Genomic DNA, 18,620 nt, shown 5'->3' with positions numbered 1-18,620 from the left:
TAAAACATTGTGGGCCGAAGGGCATGTTCCTGTGCTACGTTCCATATGAGAGGTCCGTTCAAGAGTACAATAACAGTGAGGAGATGTTTTATGCGAGATGCAAAAAGAGATATCTTGCAGAAAGCTCAACCCGAGTTGACAGCAAATCTAATACATCAATTGTGTTGCTTTGTTATTTTGCACAGTTGACAGAATACTGCCCACAGCACGCCTGGTGCAAGGTGCTGGGGACAAGCACGGGCAAGGTGCAGTCGCCGGATCCGGGCGCCGCTGCTTGAGTGACAGCTCGACCCCTGACCTCCCGACGCTCGCGTGGCCGCGTCGCAGCCTCCCGTGACATCACAGCTGCAGCATGGCGGTCAAGGTGACACAACTGAGACTAACTCTAGCATATTAGCTTTTTACTATAGTTGCAAGCGAATAACGTGCGGGCTAATCTTCTGCATTGATGAGGCTGATTGCGTTGTAAAGCCAGATATGATTTTTAGAAATAAAAAGAGAATGTTCATGATGTTTTTCTATCTTGCTGGTGATTATCGTTTACAGGCCTTGCGCCCGACTGGCCTTGAATTATCTTTAAAATAATTGTAAATGGAGTCATTAATGTTACAATGTCTTAACGCAAAGTCATTTTATTGCCTGTTTTGTTTTTGATGTAACGATATTTTGTCCTTCCAGCAGCGAACTGTTACAACGTTCTTAAAACGTTGCATGTACGGGTCTGAGTGGATAGAGAGAAATGTCTTTCAGCTGTCGGAGGGACAACCAGACCCCTGTTTCTTAATTTAGATTAGTGCATTTGGTGGTACGTGTATTATTTTTAAAAGGGATGTGATTGATAAAGGATCATTTGTGAAACCTTTCGTAAAAAAGACCACCATTAATTTCTAGATCCGGTTGTTAGTTACATATCATGGGTGATAGATAATTAGTTTGAAGGCAATCTGTTGTTCTAGGACGGTGAAGTACTCCAAATAAATATTGTGAAATGCAGCACGACAATATAATTGACCCCACTTTTATTATGTTTATTTGTTAAACTTAAATTCTTATTGACAGTTGTATACCAATTTTATTTTAGGTGCAGTCAACAAAAAGGGCAGAGGCCAGCGAATTAAAGGCTGTATTTTTGAAGGTAATTGAAGTGTTTATGGAACTTGTTTAATAAACCATACTTTGTAATGTAGCTACTACCATATAGTGGTGGTTTCACATTTGGGGATAACGTGGAAACTGTACAGATAATTCTCCTTTATTCTGAAATGATAAAATCCTTTTAAATCTTGGTATACGTTCAGTTTTTATTATATTTGTGCCAATACCGTGGTCTAGACTTGTGAATTGGACATGTGGATAAATTCAACTTTCTTAATGATTCTTGTAGGTTGTGTCACTCGGTAATTTGGTTTTTATTTAATTAGATGTCACAATCTTTAAGCTTTAATATTGTGTTTTATAGAAATGATTCTTTTTAGTGTATTTAAAAGTTGTAAAATATGTTTTAGTAGGAAGTAGTTTTTTGCTATTTGTGTCTTTCCTTTCTGTTCAGCTCCAATCAGAAAAAAAAGCATTTGCAAATCCGAGTCAGCAATCATGACTTCTTTGTAGTAAACTTAGTTGATTGGAATCTAAATATAGGAAAAGTCATTTTATTTTGTACCCTTCACGAAGCATGACGTTTAACAACTTTAAAATCTGAGACTTTTAGCTGTACTGATGCTTTCAGATGACTGTTCCAGGATTTTAACATAGTCTGAGAAAGTAGTCTGTGACCCAAGTTTTAAGCTGGCAGTTACCATTTTTTCCAGTACACAATTTGATTTTATAGCTGTGGATTTTCTGTAATTAGAACCAATCTAAACTAATAATGTTTCAATTATCTCCTTTAATAGACAATAGACAATAGGTGCAGGAGGAGGCCATTTGGCCCTTCGATTAGCTGATCATTCTCAATCAGTACCCCGTTCCTGCCTTCTCCCCATACCCCCTGACTCCGCTATCCTTAAGAGCTCTATCAAGCTCTCTCTTGAATGCATTCAGAGAATTGGCCTCCACTGCCTTCTGAGGCAGAGAATTCCACAGATTCACAACTCTCTGACTGAAAAAGTTTTTCCTCATATCATATCATATCATATCATATACATACAGCCGGAAACAGGCCTTTTCGGCCCTCCAAGTCCGTGCCGCCCAGTGATCCCCGTACATTAACACTATCCTACACCCACTAGGGACAATTTTTACATTTACCCAGCCAATTAACCTACATACCTGTACGTCTTTGGAGTGTGGGAGGAAACCGAAGATCTCGGAGTAAACCCACGCAGGTCACGGGGAGAACGTACAAACTCCTTACAGTGCAGCACCCGTAGTCAGGATCGAACCTGAGTCTCCGGCGCTGCATTCGCTGTAAAGCAGCAACTCTACCGCTGCGCTACCGTGCATCTCAGTTCTAAATGGCCTACCCCTTATTCTTAAACTGTGGCCCCTTGTTCTGGACTCCCACAACATTGGGAACATGTTTCCTGCCTCTAACGTGTCCAACCCCTTAATAATCTTATACGTTTCGATAAGATCTCCTCTCATCCTTCTAAATTCCAGTGTATACAAGCCTAGTCGCTCCAGTCTTTCAATATATGACAGTCCCGCCATTCCGGGAATTAACCTAGTAAACCTATGCTGCACGCCTAAGGCTCAAGTACTTCAATGTTTTTATTATTTCCTTGCTGACGCATTTGGAACATAAATTCAAAAACAAATAGAAACTCTGGGGGCTGGAGAAATGTATTTTATAGTAAGAAAAATGTACTGTGAGCAAATATGGGCCCTATATCTGAGGAGGGATGTGCTGGGTCTGGAGAGGGTCCAGAGGAGGTTTACAAGAATGAATCCAGGAATGAGTGGATTAGCATATGATGAGCATTTGACAACACTAGGCCTCTTCTCACTGGAGTTTAGAAGGTTGAGGGAGGGGAGGGGGGGGGAGGGGGGAGAGAGAGAACCTCATTGAAACTTACTGAATAATGAAAGGTATAGAGTGGATGTGGAAAGGATGTTTCAACTGGTGGGAGAGTCTACGACCAGAGGTCACAGCCTCAGAATTAAAGGGTACTCTTTTAGAAAGGAGGTGAGGAGGGACTTCTTTAGTCAGAGGGTAGTTAATCTGTAGAACTCATTGCCACAGAGGGCTGTGGAGGCCAAGTCAGTGGATATTTTTATGGCAGAGAAAGACGTTCTTGATTAGAATGGGTGTCGAGGGTTGGGGGGGGGGGAGGCAGGAAAATGGGATTAGGAGGCAGAGATCAGCCAAAACATGGGCCAAATGGCATAATTCTACTATAACGTGAAAATAGTGATGATGTTCAACAGGACTACTAATAGGGAGGATGATGGATGGGTGAGTAAAGAGGATAAGAAAATTAAAGATTAAAGTTGTTAATTGTTGGTAAATTAATGGCACTTCTAACTATAATTTCAAAAAATTATATTGAGAATTATCCCACAGGATAGTGAGGATAGTCTGGGTGACTTTAGACTAGATAACTTTCAGGAGACTACAAATGATAGTTATTTGGAAAGACAAGATAGTCAGGCAATAGAGACACAAGGAACTGCAGTTGCTGGAATCTTGAGCAAAACATCAAGTGCTGAGTAACTCAGTGGGTCTGGCAACATTTGTATAGGAAATGGATCAGCATTGGTTGAGGGCGGGACCCTTCTTCAGACTGATTGGCAGGGGTGGGGAAAAGCTAGAAAAAAGATGGGGACAGGGCAAAGCCTGGCAAATAAATGTGAGGTGAGTTTAATTGGCAGATGGGTGGAGTAAGTGGCAAAGGCTAGAGGCCTTAAGGAGGTAAGAGAAGTGAAATATAAAGCCAGAGGGAGGAATATACATGGAAAGGGGCAGGAAATATAGATTTATAAAAAGGCTAGCCTAATTTAGCTGACTTGGTTTAGGTAAAGTGCAACTGCAGAACAAGACATTTATTGGAGGTTAAAATCCACGAGTTTATAGATATGTAGTAGCCTGAATGTTTATGCACAGAAATTAATAATGAATGAAGATTCTTCAGATTGCCAAGGTCTAGCTGATGTTCGAGGATTTGCATTTGAACTTGCTTATTCCTCATGTCTTTAACTTTATAAGGCACCATCTTATAGCTAATTTGTTAGAGATAAAATTGAGGATAAATGAACAGTTATGACTCAATTAACAGTTATGACTCCATATGACTTTATTAACATCATCTGTACACAGCCCCTCACTCCCTGCATGTTCATGTTCTTTTCTGAATTCTCTTGAATGTCACTACCAGGTTCTGCTTCCACCACACACTGCCTGACAATTCATTCCAGGCATCTACCATTCTATGTATAAACACAAAAAGAAATGTGCTCCTTTATACCTCCCCTTTCATCTTCAAGCTGTGCCTTTTTGGAATATGTACCCAGGGAAAAGACTGATTATCTGTTAGCTGGATTTGGTTGGAAGGAATTCCAATATTTGATAACAGGTTTATCTTTTTCTTTGATACAGGTTGGTTGGGTAGTGATTAATTGTGTACTGGGATGCGATTGATCAATCAGTAAAAATGTTCCCTGTGTTGGGGAAGTCCAGAACCAGATGTCACAGTTTAAGAATAAGGGGTAAGTCATTTAGGACTGAGATGAGAAAAAACGTTTTCACCCAGAGAGTTGTGAATCTGTAGAATTCTTTGCCACAGAAGGCCGTGGGCGCCAATTCACTGGATGTATTCATGAGAGAGTTAGAAATGGCTTTTAGGGCTAACGGAATCGAGGGATTATGGGGAGAAAGTGGGAACGGGGTACTGATTTTGGATGATCAGCCATGATCATATTGAATGGTGGTGCTGGCTTGAAGGGTCAAATGGCATACTCCTGCACCTATTTTCTATGTTTCTAATCTGTCCTTGGACTGATGACTTGGTTCTGCTAAATTCTCATTGTATCCTGCTGCACAGAAATGAGCTCTTTCAGTCACCTTTTCTATGCTGATTTAATTTAATTTAGAGATACAGCATGGAAACAGGCCCTTTGGCTCACCTAGTCCAAGGCAACCTTTCATCACCTGTTCACACTAGTTCTAGTTATCCCACTTTCGCATCCACTCCTGACACATTAGGGGTGATTTACAGAGGCCAATTAACCGACAAACATGCATGTCTTTGGGATGTGGGAGGAATCCCGAGCACCCAAAGGAAACCCACACGGTCACAGGAAGAATGTGCAAACTCCACACAGGCAGCACCCGAGGTCAGGATTGATCACTGGTCTCTGGCACTGTGAGGCAGCTGCTCCACTAGCTGTGCTGCCACTGTGATGCATGTCTTCGCTAATCCCATTTGTGTGCATTTGGCCTGTATCTCTTTATGCCTTTCATATCCAAGTACCTATCAAAATGCTTCTTAAATGTTGTAATTATATCTGCCTCTCCCGCCATCTCTGACAGTGCTTTAGATAATCACCACTCTGAGTGAAAAATGTACCCATTAGATCTATTAATTTCTCCTTTCTGGCTTTAAACCTGTGCCCTCTGGTTCTGGACCTCCCCTGTCTAAACAAAAAGACTATAGCTATAAGGACAGATTTGATTGGCTCGGTTTACTCTCACTGGAATGTAGGAGGTTGACGGGTGACCAGATAGAGGTTTACAAAAGTATGAGTGGCAGAGATCATCAGTATTTTTTTCTCCCGGGATTTGGGAAGTATAGAACTCGAGGGCACAGGTTGAAGGTGAAAGGGAATCTAATGGGTATTTTTTTTTTCTGAGGTGGTGAGAATTGAACCAGGTGTCGGAGAAGGCAATGGAGGCAGATATTATTACAACACAAGGCATTTGGCTAAATATGTGGATAGGAAGGGAGTAGAGGGATACAGGCTGAATGTGGGGATAAAGGGGTACTGTAGAAAGGCATTAGTCGTCATGGACCAGGTGGGTCATAAAGATCCATTTCTGTGCTGTACGTTTCTGTGGTTCCAGACGATTCAAGCTAATACCATGTTACCAGTCTAGAATTGATCAAACTTATCTCTCCATGTCTTCTAATTCTTGGCAGTTCCACTTCCCAGGTCTGAATCTGCAGTGATTCTCCTTCATTCAATTAAGATGGTAACTGAAACATTTAACGTTAGTGTACAATCTTTTAAACTATTATTTCCTGCCCTTTAATTAGTGTATTAGACTATTCAAAGCTAAAAGGAGTTTGACCAACTGGTTGACCAACAGTTGAAATGTTTCTGCTAAATGATAAACCTACACATTTGGAAATTGGCCACTATGCTCGTCTGGCCTCTGTGCGTTCTCGTATGCTAATTTTCAAATGCTTAATCCAAGTATGGGCACCTCGCATTTTACGTGTGTTTGATTTGTGCATTTTTGAAATAATGCTCCTGTTTAATAAATACCCAAACTTGATTTATGCACTGTAGTTTTAAAATAACTCCTTCAAATTTACACCTGTTTAAATGTAAATGTTTAATTTGCGTGTTTTCAAATTATGCGCTGCTTTTCATGAACATAGCACCATTGTAAAACGTGAGGTGCCTGTATTTTCTTGATGGGCTTCACAAAATAGATACGTGCAAAATAATTCATTTTACGTGGTGCAAAATAAGCAACCGGTTGCAAGAGGTTCAAATCTTTTTCTGCAGTCGTGCAGCATCATTGCTCTTGGATCTTGCATATTTCTGAAAGATGTTCATTTGCAGAGGAATTGTTCTTGAAACAGATCTCTAGATTCTGATTTAATGTTATGATCTCAGCTTGTCTTGGGCTCTGGAAGCTACCTTGAAGTCAGATGAAAAGGATTGGCAGTTGTTATCCAAGCTGTTGAAGTCACCTTGGACCAGCTGGTGCTTATATAAATCAGTGTTATGAATACCGCCAGGAATCTTTCCAGGGCCACACAAAATGGCACCACTACCTTACACCATGGTTTAGTCCTTCAATCTGTGAGTTGACCTCTGGATCGCAGTGATCATGCAAATGGCTCTGACATCTATGAGGAGAGGAATTGCAATATATCCCTTAAAGTTCCTCATATTCAAGCATTTACAATATCTTGAAACGTACCATCAATGAAATGATTGAATAATATGGGTGAATGCAGAGAGCCAATCTTCTTTCCTGGGAATGAGATTCGTGGAGTCTTTCATTCTGTCTCAATTGAATTTTGAAACAAGCCCTGGTTAAAAAGCAAAGTTTACTCTATTAGTGAATGAGAAGGTGGTGCATATACTAAAATTGAAATGATTTACGAGGATGTTGCCAGGACTAGATGAGGTATAAGGAGAAGTTGAGTAGACTGAGACTCTATTCCCGGGAGCGCAGGAGGATAAGGAGTGATTTAATAGAGATGTATCAAATCATGAGCAGAATAGGTCAGGAATATACACAGACTCTCTTGCCCAGAGTAGGTGAATCGAGGACCAGAGGACATAGGTTTAAGGTGAAGGGAAAAAGATTTAATAGGAATCTGAGGGGTAACTTTTTCATGCAAGGGTGGTGGTTGTATGGAACAAGCTGCCAGAGGAGGTAATTAAGGCTGAGACTATCCTAACATTTAAGAAACAGTTAGACAGGTACATGGGTTGGACAGGTTTCGATGGATATGGACCAAACGCAGGCAGATGGGACGAGTGCAGCTGGAACATGTTGTGGACAAGTTAGGCCAAAGGGCTTGTTTCCACACTGTATCCATCTGACTATGATACGATAAGGTTGCTGCACAAGATTTTAATGCGAATTTGTGAAGCATTCTATATTTGGCATTCACATTTTCTTAGCTTCTCATGAAATTTCTTGTTGGCTATATTACTTGTTGGTCATCACACAAATTATTTGTTCATCTCTCCTGTTTCATCCTTGTTCTTTTAATCTGGCAGCATAATACCAGAGCTAGTTGAGCCTCTGCTTCAATCCTGACCTCTGGGTGCTGTCTGCGTGGAGTTTGCTAGTTTTCCCCTATGACTTGGTGGGTTTCCTCTGGGTACTCTGGTTTCTTCCAGCATCTTGTGTTGGTAAGTGGTGGTATCAATGGGATAGTTGATGAGAATGTGGTGTGGGCAAAAAAAAGGATTTATGGGAGATTGATGGTCACTGTGGACTCCGTGCCGAATGGCCTGTTTCCATGCTGTATTTCTCTGTTTCATTAAATTATAGAAGGAAGCAAAAGTAATTTTCCTGGTGTCATGCTCTGGATTTAAACCCTAGTTCAGTTTCATAACGTTGTTTATTTATTTATGCTGTGTCATAGTTAAAAGTCAACTTTAATTTTTCCACCCTAAAACCCCATAACAACCATTCCTGAGTTCAATTGCATCACTTGAAAATTTTGACTGGCAGGTCTTCCGTGCCATGCTTATTTTTCTTCTATTTCACAATGGAAGAAACAAAGTTGATTGTAATTGTGACGCAGCATTAAAAAACAGCTTTGGATCCAACTGTTTTCAGAGTGAGCAATAGCACCGCAGTGAGTGAAGGCACTCCACGATTTACATAATAGGCAACCTGCGTAAAACTTGCACTTATGTATGCATTCTTTAAGCCCACTGATCTCACTTTAAGCCCACTGGTCTTTGTGTTGGGGCTCTCATTGCGTTGAATAGTAAATTTACAGGTGCACACTAGCACTTCTGTTTTTGATTGCATAACTTCTGACTTATACAAAGGTCTGTGGGATGTAGTATTTTCTGTTAAATTTTAATAGCTGGAAATTTAATGACTAAGTTGAAGCATATGAAGTTGAAACAATTGGTAAGTTCTTCTGAAATTCAAGTGAGGTTGGGCTATTGCCGTGATTAGTTAGTCATAGAGTTAAAGGCTTTAGACCCACTGAGTACACACCAACCATTAAACAGCCATTCACAGTAATCCTACCTTAATCCCATTTTTAAAAAAAACTTCTCCATATTCCCATCATCTCCTGCAGATCCCTCCACTTACCTACACACAAAGAACAATTTACATTGGTGAAAGGAAACTTGAACATGAATGTGCAAACTCCATACAGACTACACCCAGCTAAAGACTGAATCCAGATCGCCACAACTGGAGTTCTACCAGTTGTGCTACTTTAATGTTACTCTTATGTTAGGCATGCTGATTTAATTTGGGTTCAAGCAGAGTTTGCAAGCTCAGCTGCATCCAGCTAATTGCATGTGGCCTAAGTTCATCTAACAATATTGAACCTCTAGCTGTTTGGCTGTGCTTTGTTCTAGCGTAGCACAAGGCAAAATCTATTGCATAGTAGAAGTGCACATGCCTGGTACATGTTTAGCATTGTTTGGAAGTTGCTGAAGTCAGTTCAGCATGTGGTAAAAATTAACTCTTGATCAGATGGAAAAGGTTTCTCTTCAGTCTTTTATTTTCACTGGAAAAGTGTAAACATATTCATGCAAAATAAGAAATGTAAGCACTTTTTTTTCATTAAATGTTGCCATAGCCTTGTGGCATGGTTAATGAAATTTGGTTAGTATGGCTTTAAATGCAACTGATCTGCTAAACTGGATGAATGTGAATGGTACCATGTTAAAGAAACTTAGTTGATTTTGGGGAGGCTGATAACTTGGCACTGCTACCTGCAGCTAAAATTGCAGTTGGTTGGTAAGATGTTTAATGACATTGGCAGTAACTAATTTCCCTATGCCACTGCAATTGCAGTTTAGGAGGAAAGAGAGAATCTGAAAAGTTTTAAAGTTTTTAACAGTTGAAAAATCTTTGAATATATCTCCATTGAAATAATGCATTGCAAAATAAATCTTAAAAGTTGCGAATGTATTCTTTGATTTACTCCCATATGGAAGGGAATGGGCTAATTATGGATGGTCAGCATGGGCTTTGTTTGCAGCATAGTTTTATTGAGGAGGTGTTGAAGGTGATCGATAAGGTTAGGGCGGTGAATGTTGTCTACCTGGATTTTAGTAAGGCATTTCATAAAGTCCCACATGGTAGGCAGATCCAGAAGATTAAAATGCAAAGGGTCCACAGTAACTTGGTTGTATGGATTCAGAAATGACTTACTGATAGAAGTCAGAGGATTTTGCTCGAAGGGCAGTATTCAAACTGGAGGACTGTGATCAGTGGAGTTCCCCCAGGTTCTGTGCTGGGACCTCTGTTTGTGATATATATATAAATGATTTGAACATTAATTGTAGGTAAGTTGGTTAGTAAGTTTGCCAACAGCACCAAGATTGGTGTAGATGTAGACTGTGACGGAGGCTCAAAGTGTACAGACGTTTGCTAATGGAAGACGTTTCATTGAAATCGGTGTTATATTTTTTAAGTTATTCACATTTTAAAGTTTAAATCTATCTCCTAGGGAAGGAGGAGGGGGGAGGGAGGGGGGGAGGAGGAGGGAGGACTTGAGGAGGGAGGAGAGGGTGCTGCCCCAATGCAGGAGAGGTTTGGGCCCAATGGGTCCACTTGGTCTAGTAGCTCCATAAAAGTGGCAGCACAAGTAGATAGAGTGGGAAGTAGGTATCTGGTTCACTTTATTATTCGGGGCATTGAGTATAAGAATCAGGAAGTCGTGATGCAGCTTTAAGGAACCTTGATTAGGCTGCGTTTTTGGAATATTTTGTGTAGTTCCAGTCACCCCATTACAGGAAGGATGGAGAGGGTGCAGTGGTGGTTCACACCCCTACCAACCCTTCCAAATTTGGTGGAAAGTTTATCAACTAATGTGCAAATTTACTTCAAGTACTTCCGTATGCTTAGTCGAGTTGTATATATCAACTCTTTCTTCATAACATAGTCATACATTTTATGACCATTGTTCTTTTATTCAATGCCAAGAGAATTGGGATGTGTAAGGAAAAAGCAAAATAGAAAAGACAAAACAAAACAATTTTTTCCTTTGTATTGTAAAAAGTATCTGTTCAATAACCTTTCTATAAATAGCAGAATATACTCATGATCAATATCAATAGTCAATAGTCAATAGTCGTTTATTTGTTACATACACATAAATGTGTAGTAAAATGAAACATTACCCGCAGTTGAACAATAAGACCAATAAGATTAATCAATAAAAATGCAATAACACATACAATCACAACTAACACCAAACAAAAAGAAACATCCATCACAGTGAGTCTCCTCCAGTCCCTCCTCACTGTGATGGAAGGCCACAATGTCTTTTCTCTTCCCTGCCGTCTTGTCCTGCGGTCAGGCTGTTGTAGTTGCCACGTCGGGGCGGTCGGGGCTCCCGATATTGAAGCCCCCGCTGGGCGGTGAAAAATCCCGCGGCCTATTTCAGGCCGCGCCGGATGGTGAAAGGTCCGTGGCGGGCCGACCCAAGCCCCGCGATTCGGGGCGGGCGAACACGCTGCCTCTGCCGCTGCCGGAGCTCCCGATGTCGGCCCCCATCCAGGGGCCTGCGAGCTTCCGACGTCCACGCAGCCCGCGCCGGAGCCTCCGGAGACGAGTCGCAGCTGTTCCCGCAGCATTCGCAGGCAGCCAGCGCCGCAGGTGGTGAGTCCAGGCCACGGGCTCTGCAAACCAGAGCCCCAGGTGGTCCCAGGTGCATGGCCGGTGGTAGGCCGCAACGGGAACGGAGACACGACACAGAACAAAGGTCGCGTCTCCGTTCGGGAGAGAGAATGTTACAGTTCCCGTTCCCTCCCACCCCCCCAAAACATAACATACAACACTACATCATATTAAAACTACAATTCAGACAAAAACAACAAAAAACACAAAAGACAGACGGACTGCAGGCAAGCCGCAGCTGCGACGGCAGCGCTGGCTCCTAGGCCTGACATTGTACATGTTGCCCCAAGAACTACAGACTGTTGGAAATAATAGTCATTTTTCACACATGAATGTAGCGTAACGCGTATGCGCATTTGGCATGCATACGTTTTTAACTGAAAAGTTGAATTATGCGCTATATTATGAATTTTGATGTAAAATTCTGAATTTTGGACATCAAAATTGTGAATTTGTAAAGTCAAATGTTGGGAGGTCTGGGTCCACCAGAATGATGCTTGAATTTGAGGGTATTCACCAAGAGGTGAGTTTGCATAGAATTGAATTGTTTTCTCTGGAATGCTGGAGGTTGAGGTATACAAAATTATAAGAGGAAATGTAGGGTAGAACCTTTTTCCCAGGGTGGAAATATCAAAAACTAGAGGGCTGGGCCTTCAGCTGAGATGGATGCAACTCAAAGGAGATGTGGAGTGCAAGTTTGTGACATTGAGGATAGTGAGTGCCAGAACACGATTGCAGCCAGGGGTGGTGGTGGAGACTTTCAGTTGGCACATGGATATGCAGGGAGTGGATGGATATGGATCATGTGCAGGCAATTGGGATTAGTTTATCCTGGCATCATGTACGGCACAGACATTATGGGCTGGAGGGCCTGTTCCCGTGCTGTACTTTTCTGTTCTATGATTATTGACTAGCAAGGGAATGATTGCTGGTCTGAAAAAGGGTCTCCACCCGAAACGTCTCCCATTCCTTCTTTCCAGAGATGCTGCCTGTCCTGCTGAGTTACTCCAGCTTTTTGTGTCCTGCTGGTTTACTGGCATTGTTTATCCTTCTGTGTGTCTATTCAGATATGTAATGTTTATGGTTAAAACGATAAATACTAATTAAAAACGAGCTTCTGAAATGCTTATGGAGATTTATGTTATGCATATTGCGACAGGTCTGTCGCATTCATTTTCTGGTGATGATCAATGATTATTATATAATAGCAATTTCATTAAGCACTGAAGAAAGACAATTGGCTTTTTGTAGTTGTGACGGCAGTTAAGAGCAGTCTTGTTTATCCCAATGTTCTCTTTTTCCATAGTTTGACAAATTTAACTTTTTTTTTAGATTTGTGGTATTTGGATATTCACAGGGACATGTTTATATCATTGGTAATTAATTTTAATGGTCTACCATTTACTACAGGAAGAAGTCTAATAAAATGTTGATTCAACTTGCCCTTGCATATCTAAATTTTAAACTTTTTTTTGCCAGACATTCTGGTGAAATATGAGTTGAAATTGTCACAACAGCGAAAAGTGGGGATTTTGGATGTGAGTGAATGTTAAGCAATTAATATCTCCTTAAACTATATATTGACAAAGGAGAGTCAATTCGAACAAGTGATTTCAGTGCTGATCAGATAAAGAGCAAGTGAAGGAAAGGAAGATTGCATTAAGAAGACTCGAGAAAGAAAAATGACATTGGAAAAGTAACATTAATTTTGAAGTCTTCACCAATTAAAATCTGAAAACTTGAAATTTATTATTAGTGCAAATTAATTGTATTTATAACCATAACTACAAATTGGCTTTAGAGCATATTTTGTGTAGTGCATATTGTTAAAGTCTGTCACATTAATTTAGTGGTGATGGTCACTAATTCTCGTGCAAATATAATTTGCAGTATCATAAGACATAGAAAGAAGTACCTTTACTTTCTGAGGAAGTACCAGAGATGGTTTTCCATTGCTGAACAGTTTAGCATGGTGTGAATGATCCTTGGACACAAAAGGAGGTTTCCACACCTGCCGTCTAGCAGAGCAGCTCCCTAGTTCCATTATCTGGTTTTTGCAAACTTTCAAATTTTTAACTTTTCAAGTATTTATGCTCCTTTAAAGCCACGTTAAAACCTACCTGCACCATATTTGCAGGCAGTGCATTCCAGATACAAACCACAAGCCACTTGCCACAACTTTGCAGGGATACCGAAACAGCAGCTTGCATTTTGTTGTGATATTCATTGTAAGGAGAGTAATGTTTGAGATTTACCAAAATTTGTATTTGCTATAATGAGAGATTGGAAAAAGTTGGATTGTTTTATCTGCAACACTGGAGGTGTTGAAACACTGGAGACTAAATGAAATGTGTAAGATTATGAGAAACATGGATAGGGCGAGATGGTCACAATCCAACTAAATTCTGAGCTGTCTTGATTGCACTAGGGACTTTGGGCTTTGTTTTTACACTATATTGATTTTTTTTTAAATGTAATGATTTTCTCTGTTTATTATGGTCCTGAGTACTATGCTTACAAACCCGTTGTGCTCCTGCAAGTAAGAATGTTGGTGTTCTGGTTTGACAATAAAACACTCTTGAAATACTACAGTTGGTACTGGTTAGATATTCCAATCATAGTACATTTTATGTATCACCAGAAGCAGGGACAGGAGCATCCTGAAATTTTGTAAAGAAAATTCTTGGGTGTTCTGAAAGCTACTTGGAAAGAGTGTAACATCATTGCTGATTTGGGTATCCCTGGCCAAAATAGAGTGCTTTCTCCTTTATGACTGCTGAAAATAGGGGGAACAAATAATTTGGGGTGGAAATAAGAAGCTGTGGCCTTTTGAGTAGTAGAGCACAGAAGCTCATTATAAATGGCCTAAATAGTGTGCCACCTCCCAAACTATCCACCCTGCCCTCTTCTTTCAGGACCCCTGCCCTAACCATGCAGAATCACCTAAACTGGAACTAAACATGTCATCCTCTCTTCTGGGGGACTGCATAAGGTGATGATGAGAATCTATGTATTATATATATATATATATATATATATATATATCTCGTTCTGTTTAGATTAAGGTTTGCACGTGACATAGAGCAATGATGATTGAACAATTTAATACTTTGGGATCCTTTTAACAGCTTTGGTTTGGCGCTAGTTCAGCTGTTAATTATTCATTTGATTTGCTGTAATATTCCCTGTATTTATGACCTTGAAGTCATGAGGAAAAGGAATTTGGCTTGATATTTGATTTGTCTTAGTTAATAATTTGTATATTTACTGCATAGCTGAACAGACCAGGCTTTAATTTATTTTCAAATAAAATGATTGCTGACAGAAGGTGATTCTCAAAATAATGACAAAATCTTTTGCTTTGAAGTAAAGAAAGAAGTTGTGGTTTATAAGGCATATAGCCAGGTACCAAAACCAAGGTTTCTGACACAGCAGTGTGTGGGAATGGGGATGACATGGGATCGCATTGGTTCCCAGCATGGAAGAGCTATCAGTAATGCATATAATATTTACACCATCAGCCAAAACGTTATGACCACTGACAGGCGAAGTGAATAACATTGATTATCTTGTTACAATGGCACCTGTCAAGGGGTGGGATATATTAGGCAGCAAGTGAACAGTCGGTTCTTGAAGTTGATGTGTTGGATGCAGGAGAAATGGGCAGGAGTAAAGACCTGAGCGACTTTGACAAGGACCAAATTGTTATGGCCAGACGACTGGGTCAGAGCATCTCTGAAATGCCAAGGCTTATGGGGATGCTCCTGGTCAGTAGTGGTGAGTACCAACCGCAGTGGTCCAAGGAGGGCCAAACCACAAACAGGCGACAGGGTGTTGGGCGTCCAAAGCTCATCAATGCGCGAGGGCAACGAAGGCTATCCCGTGTGGTCCGACCGACAGAAGGTCTACTGTGGCACAAGTCACAGGAAATTTTAATGGTGGTCAAGGGAGGAATGTGTCACAATATACAGTGCATCGCACCCTGCTGCGTATGGGGCTGCACACGGAGGACCAACAACATAATAGGCAGATGGTCATAATGTTTTGGCACATTAGGTCATAATGGTTTGGCTGATTAGTATATCTAATGGTTCATAGCCCTGACTCCATTTAATGCTTTAGTTCCCAGGATGTGCTAAGAGAGATACCAGTGTCATGGACTCTACAAAGAGCAATCCAATTCTAACCAGATAATCTCTTTGTAATATTGACTGATTATTAATTTCCACCAACGATCTTCAAAATAGTGCTATTTACATCTAAGTACACCTGATGGTGTTGCTGGGGTCTCCGTTCAAAGATTCCTCCGAAAGAGACACCTCTGACACCACATCCTCATTAATACACTGATGTCTGAATTTCTCTCTCCCATCCTCTTGAATCAAAGGCAGCTAAATATTCAGTCTCATTCCTTGTTGCTGAAAGGATCACAAACACCCTCTTCACAATATTCCCTCAGTGCCACAAATTATCTCCTCCAAGCATCGCTAATCTCTTTCCAACAATTGCAAAACTTATCCTAAACTGTAGGTTTGTCGTGTTGAAGCATATCCCCACCCAAATGGCAGCAAAACCTATCAGCCTAGCTAGTGCCAGAGGGAGGATTCTTCCAGGTTCTTTAAACATGAATTCTGTATCAATACCTCCTATCCCTGCCAAAATCCACTGCTGTCAAAACCACAAATTCTATTTCTCCTGCTAAACACTTCTGTGAGTCAGCCATGGAGGTGGCAGTGAGTAGTCCTCTGCAAAAGCCTAGCAAGTTACTTAGTTCAGGTGATGTTAAATGCCAACCATGCCAATCTACACCCCATGAACAAATATGTACAAAAAAATATTAACGTTTGCTACACTTCCTGCCTACTCTCTGATACCTGATTCCCAGACTTCTTCCTGACTCCTTCCGGTGGTCTGAAGAAGGGTCTTGACCTGAAATGTCACCCATTCCTTCTCTCCAGAGATGCTGCCTGCCCTGCTGAGTTACTCCAGTATTTTGTGTCTACCTCCTTCCTGACTCACCAGGTCCCTGTTCATCCGCTCCTTTCCAACTAACTGGTTCACCTACTCCTTTTAAACTTATCAGGTTTACTTTGAAATTTATTATAGTAGTATGCAATATCTTAAAAACATTTGCATTGATAGAAATAACATTAAATGGTATGGAAAATCGGCGATTTTTGGCACCACAAAAGTGCCAAATGTGCTGGACTGTTAATGTTCTTACTGTATAATTATGTGAAGCTATTAATGTGCATGTTGGCAGAGCAAAAGAAATGCTGTATGTTAAATTTAGCATTAAGATAGTGTAGCTGAAGCTGCTAATCTTCACATCCTATTACAATTATTTAATTATCTAGGGTTGTTAAATTATTTAATCAGTTCTTGTAATTTGTATCCCTGTGATGTATGTTGAGGGTAACTGAAGTTGAAATTTATTTATTCAAAATCATCCATAAATTAACTTCAGTTTCTGATCTGTCGGGACTGTCGTATGAGGAAAGATTGAAAAGACTAGGCTTGTATTCACTGGAGTTTAGTAGGATGAGAGGGGATTTTAGAGTCATATAAAATTATAAAAGGACTAGACAAGCTAGATGCAGGAAAAATGTTCCCAATGTTGGGCGAGTCCAGAACCAGGGGCCACAGTCTTAGAATAAAGGGGGGGGGGGGCATTTAAAACTGTGGTAAGAAGGAACCTTTTCACCCAGAGAGTTGTGAATTTGTGGAATTCTCTGCCACAGAGGGCAGTGGAGGCCAAATCACTGGATGAATTTAAGAGAGAGTTAGATAGAGCTCTGGGGGCTAGTGGAATAAAGGGATATGGGGAGAAGTTGGGCACAGGTTACTGATTGTGGATGATCAGCCATGATCACAATGAATGGCGGTGCTAGCTTGAAGGGCCGAATGGTTGCCTCCTGCACCTATTTTCTATGTTTCTATGAGCTGCCTCTTTTATATATAAGCTGCAATGCCAATTCCATCTGTATAACAAAAGTAGATATATAGTTAATTGCATAAACGTACAAATTGACACTATTTAAATGCACTTTTAGAGTAATTGGATTTTTTACAACAAAGAATATTTGGATTCATCACAATGGGAAAAACTGTATTTAACAGCAAATATTACATGCATTTTTATGTTGAAAATAATACTTAAATCTATATATATAAAACCAGTCATTCATCTCTGAAGATCTTGAATTGCAGAACAATTAGCAGGAACATCTGATTATTGCCATTCTCATGAGGTAGTACAGAGATTAATTCAGGAAATGTGAGCTGACGTCCCATGAGTAATATTTCGGGCATAAGAATACTTTAAATGTTGCTTCACTAATTCTAGATTCTTGCCATCAACAATTACTTGCTATCATAACTTTGCTTCTCTTTTAGTTTTGTAGTGTGACCAAGGATGGGGAGCAGTATATGACTCCAACAGATTTTGTACAGAAATATTTGGGATTGCACACAGATCCACTCTTCAACCCGAACACTGTAAAACTTCTTGCCGGGGTGGCCGACCACACTAAAGATGGGTAAGATGCTAAGCTAATAGTTGATTTCTGAAAACCATTCAATGTTTTCTTAAAAGCATTGCATAAAAGCACCACTAGACTTTTGAGGATGGATATATTGAACCATTTAAACTCTGATCTTACTATGAAAGCAAAAAGTTCAATTGTTTATTATAAAACATATGAAAAACAAGAGCATGATCACACCAAATTGCAGCAAAGAATATAAAATGTGATGCTTACATTATTATGTTCTTTCATGTTTCTGTTTTACTTAAATATTCTGATAAATAAAGAGAATGTGATCTGTTTTGCAGAAAGCTTTTGGATTAATTTCAAAAGAAATTACATGTGATTCAACTGGTACCTGAATTTATAATGATCACGTTTAATTCTCAGGAGAGTTGAGTTGAGTTAATGGATATTTTTTGATCTCTCACCATTTCAGAGGAATATATATTATCTGTCTTATTTAAGAACTAAAAAATGACCAAACTACCTCCTTGTTATGTTTTCTTTATGACTAGACTTTTTTTTACACACAAAAAAGCCTCGATGGTTCATATTTTATGATGAAAATTGTCATATTTTTG

The 18,620-nt window shown here is 40.1% G+C and overlaps 1 protein-coding gene across 2 annotated transcripts in view; it reads left to right on the top strand.

Moving 5' to 3' along the window:
* The first annotated feature begins 320 nt into the window (after nucleotides 1-320).
* Nucleotides 321-18,620, top strand: part of slc25a12 (solute carrier family 25 member 12) — a 75,276-nt gene continuing 56,976 nt past the window's right edge. Inside the window, exons 1-3 of one of the 2 annotated variants that reach the window (XM_078403939.1) lie at nucleotides 321-364; nucleotides 1,082-1,135; nucleotides 17,906-18,048. In XM_078403939.1, coding sequence (XP_078260065.1) covers nucleotides 353-364; nucleotides 1,082-1,135; nucleotides 17,906-18,048 — 209 coding nt within the window. In that variant the 5' untranslated portion in view covers nucleotides 321-352. Of the gene's footprint in view, nucleotides 365-437; nucleotides 530-1,081; nucleotides 1,136-17,905; nucleotides 18,049-18,620 lie in introns of those variants that run through there. The other variant, XM_078403940.1, reaches the window with a different exon arrangement.

This window comes from Rhinoraja longicauda, chromosome 8 (genome assembly GCF_053455715.1).
Source record: "Rhinoraja longicauda isolate Sanriku21f chromosome 8, sRhiLon1.1, whole genome shotgun sequence".
In the NCBI taxonomy this organism is placed as follows: Eukaryota; Metazoa; Chordata; class Chondrichthyes; order Rajiformes; family Arhynchobatidae; genus Rhinoraja; species Rhinoraja longicauda.
The sequence above is the reverse complement of the archived record's forward strand: the minus strand, read 5'-3'. Positions and strand labels throughout refer to the sequence as shown.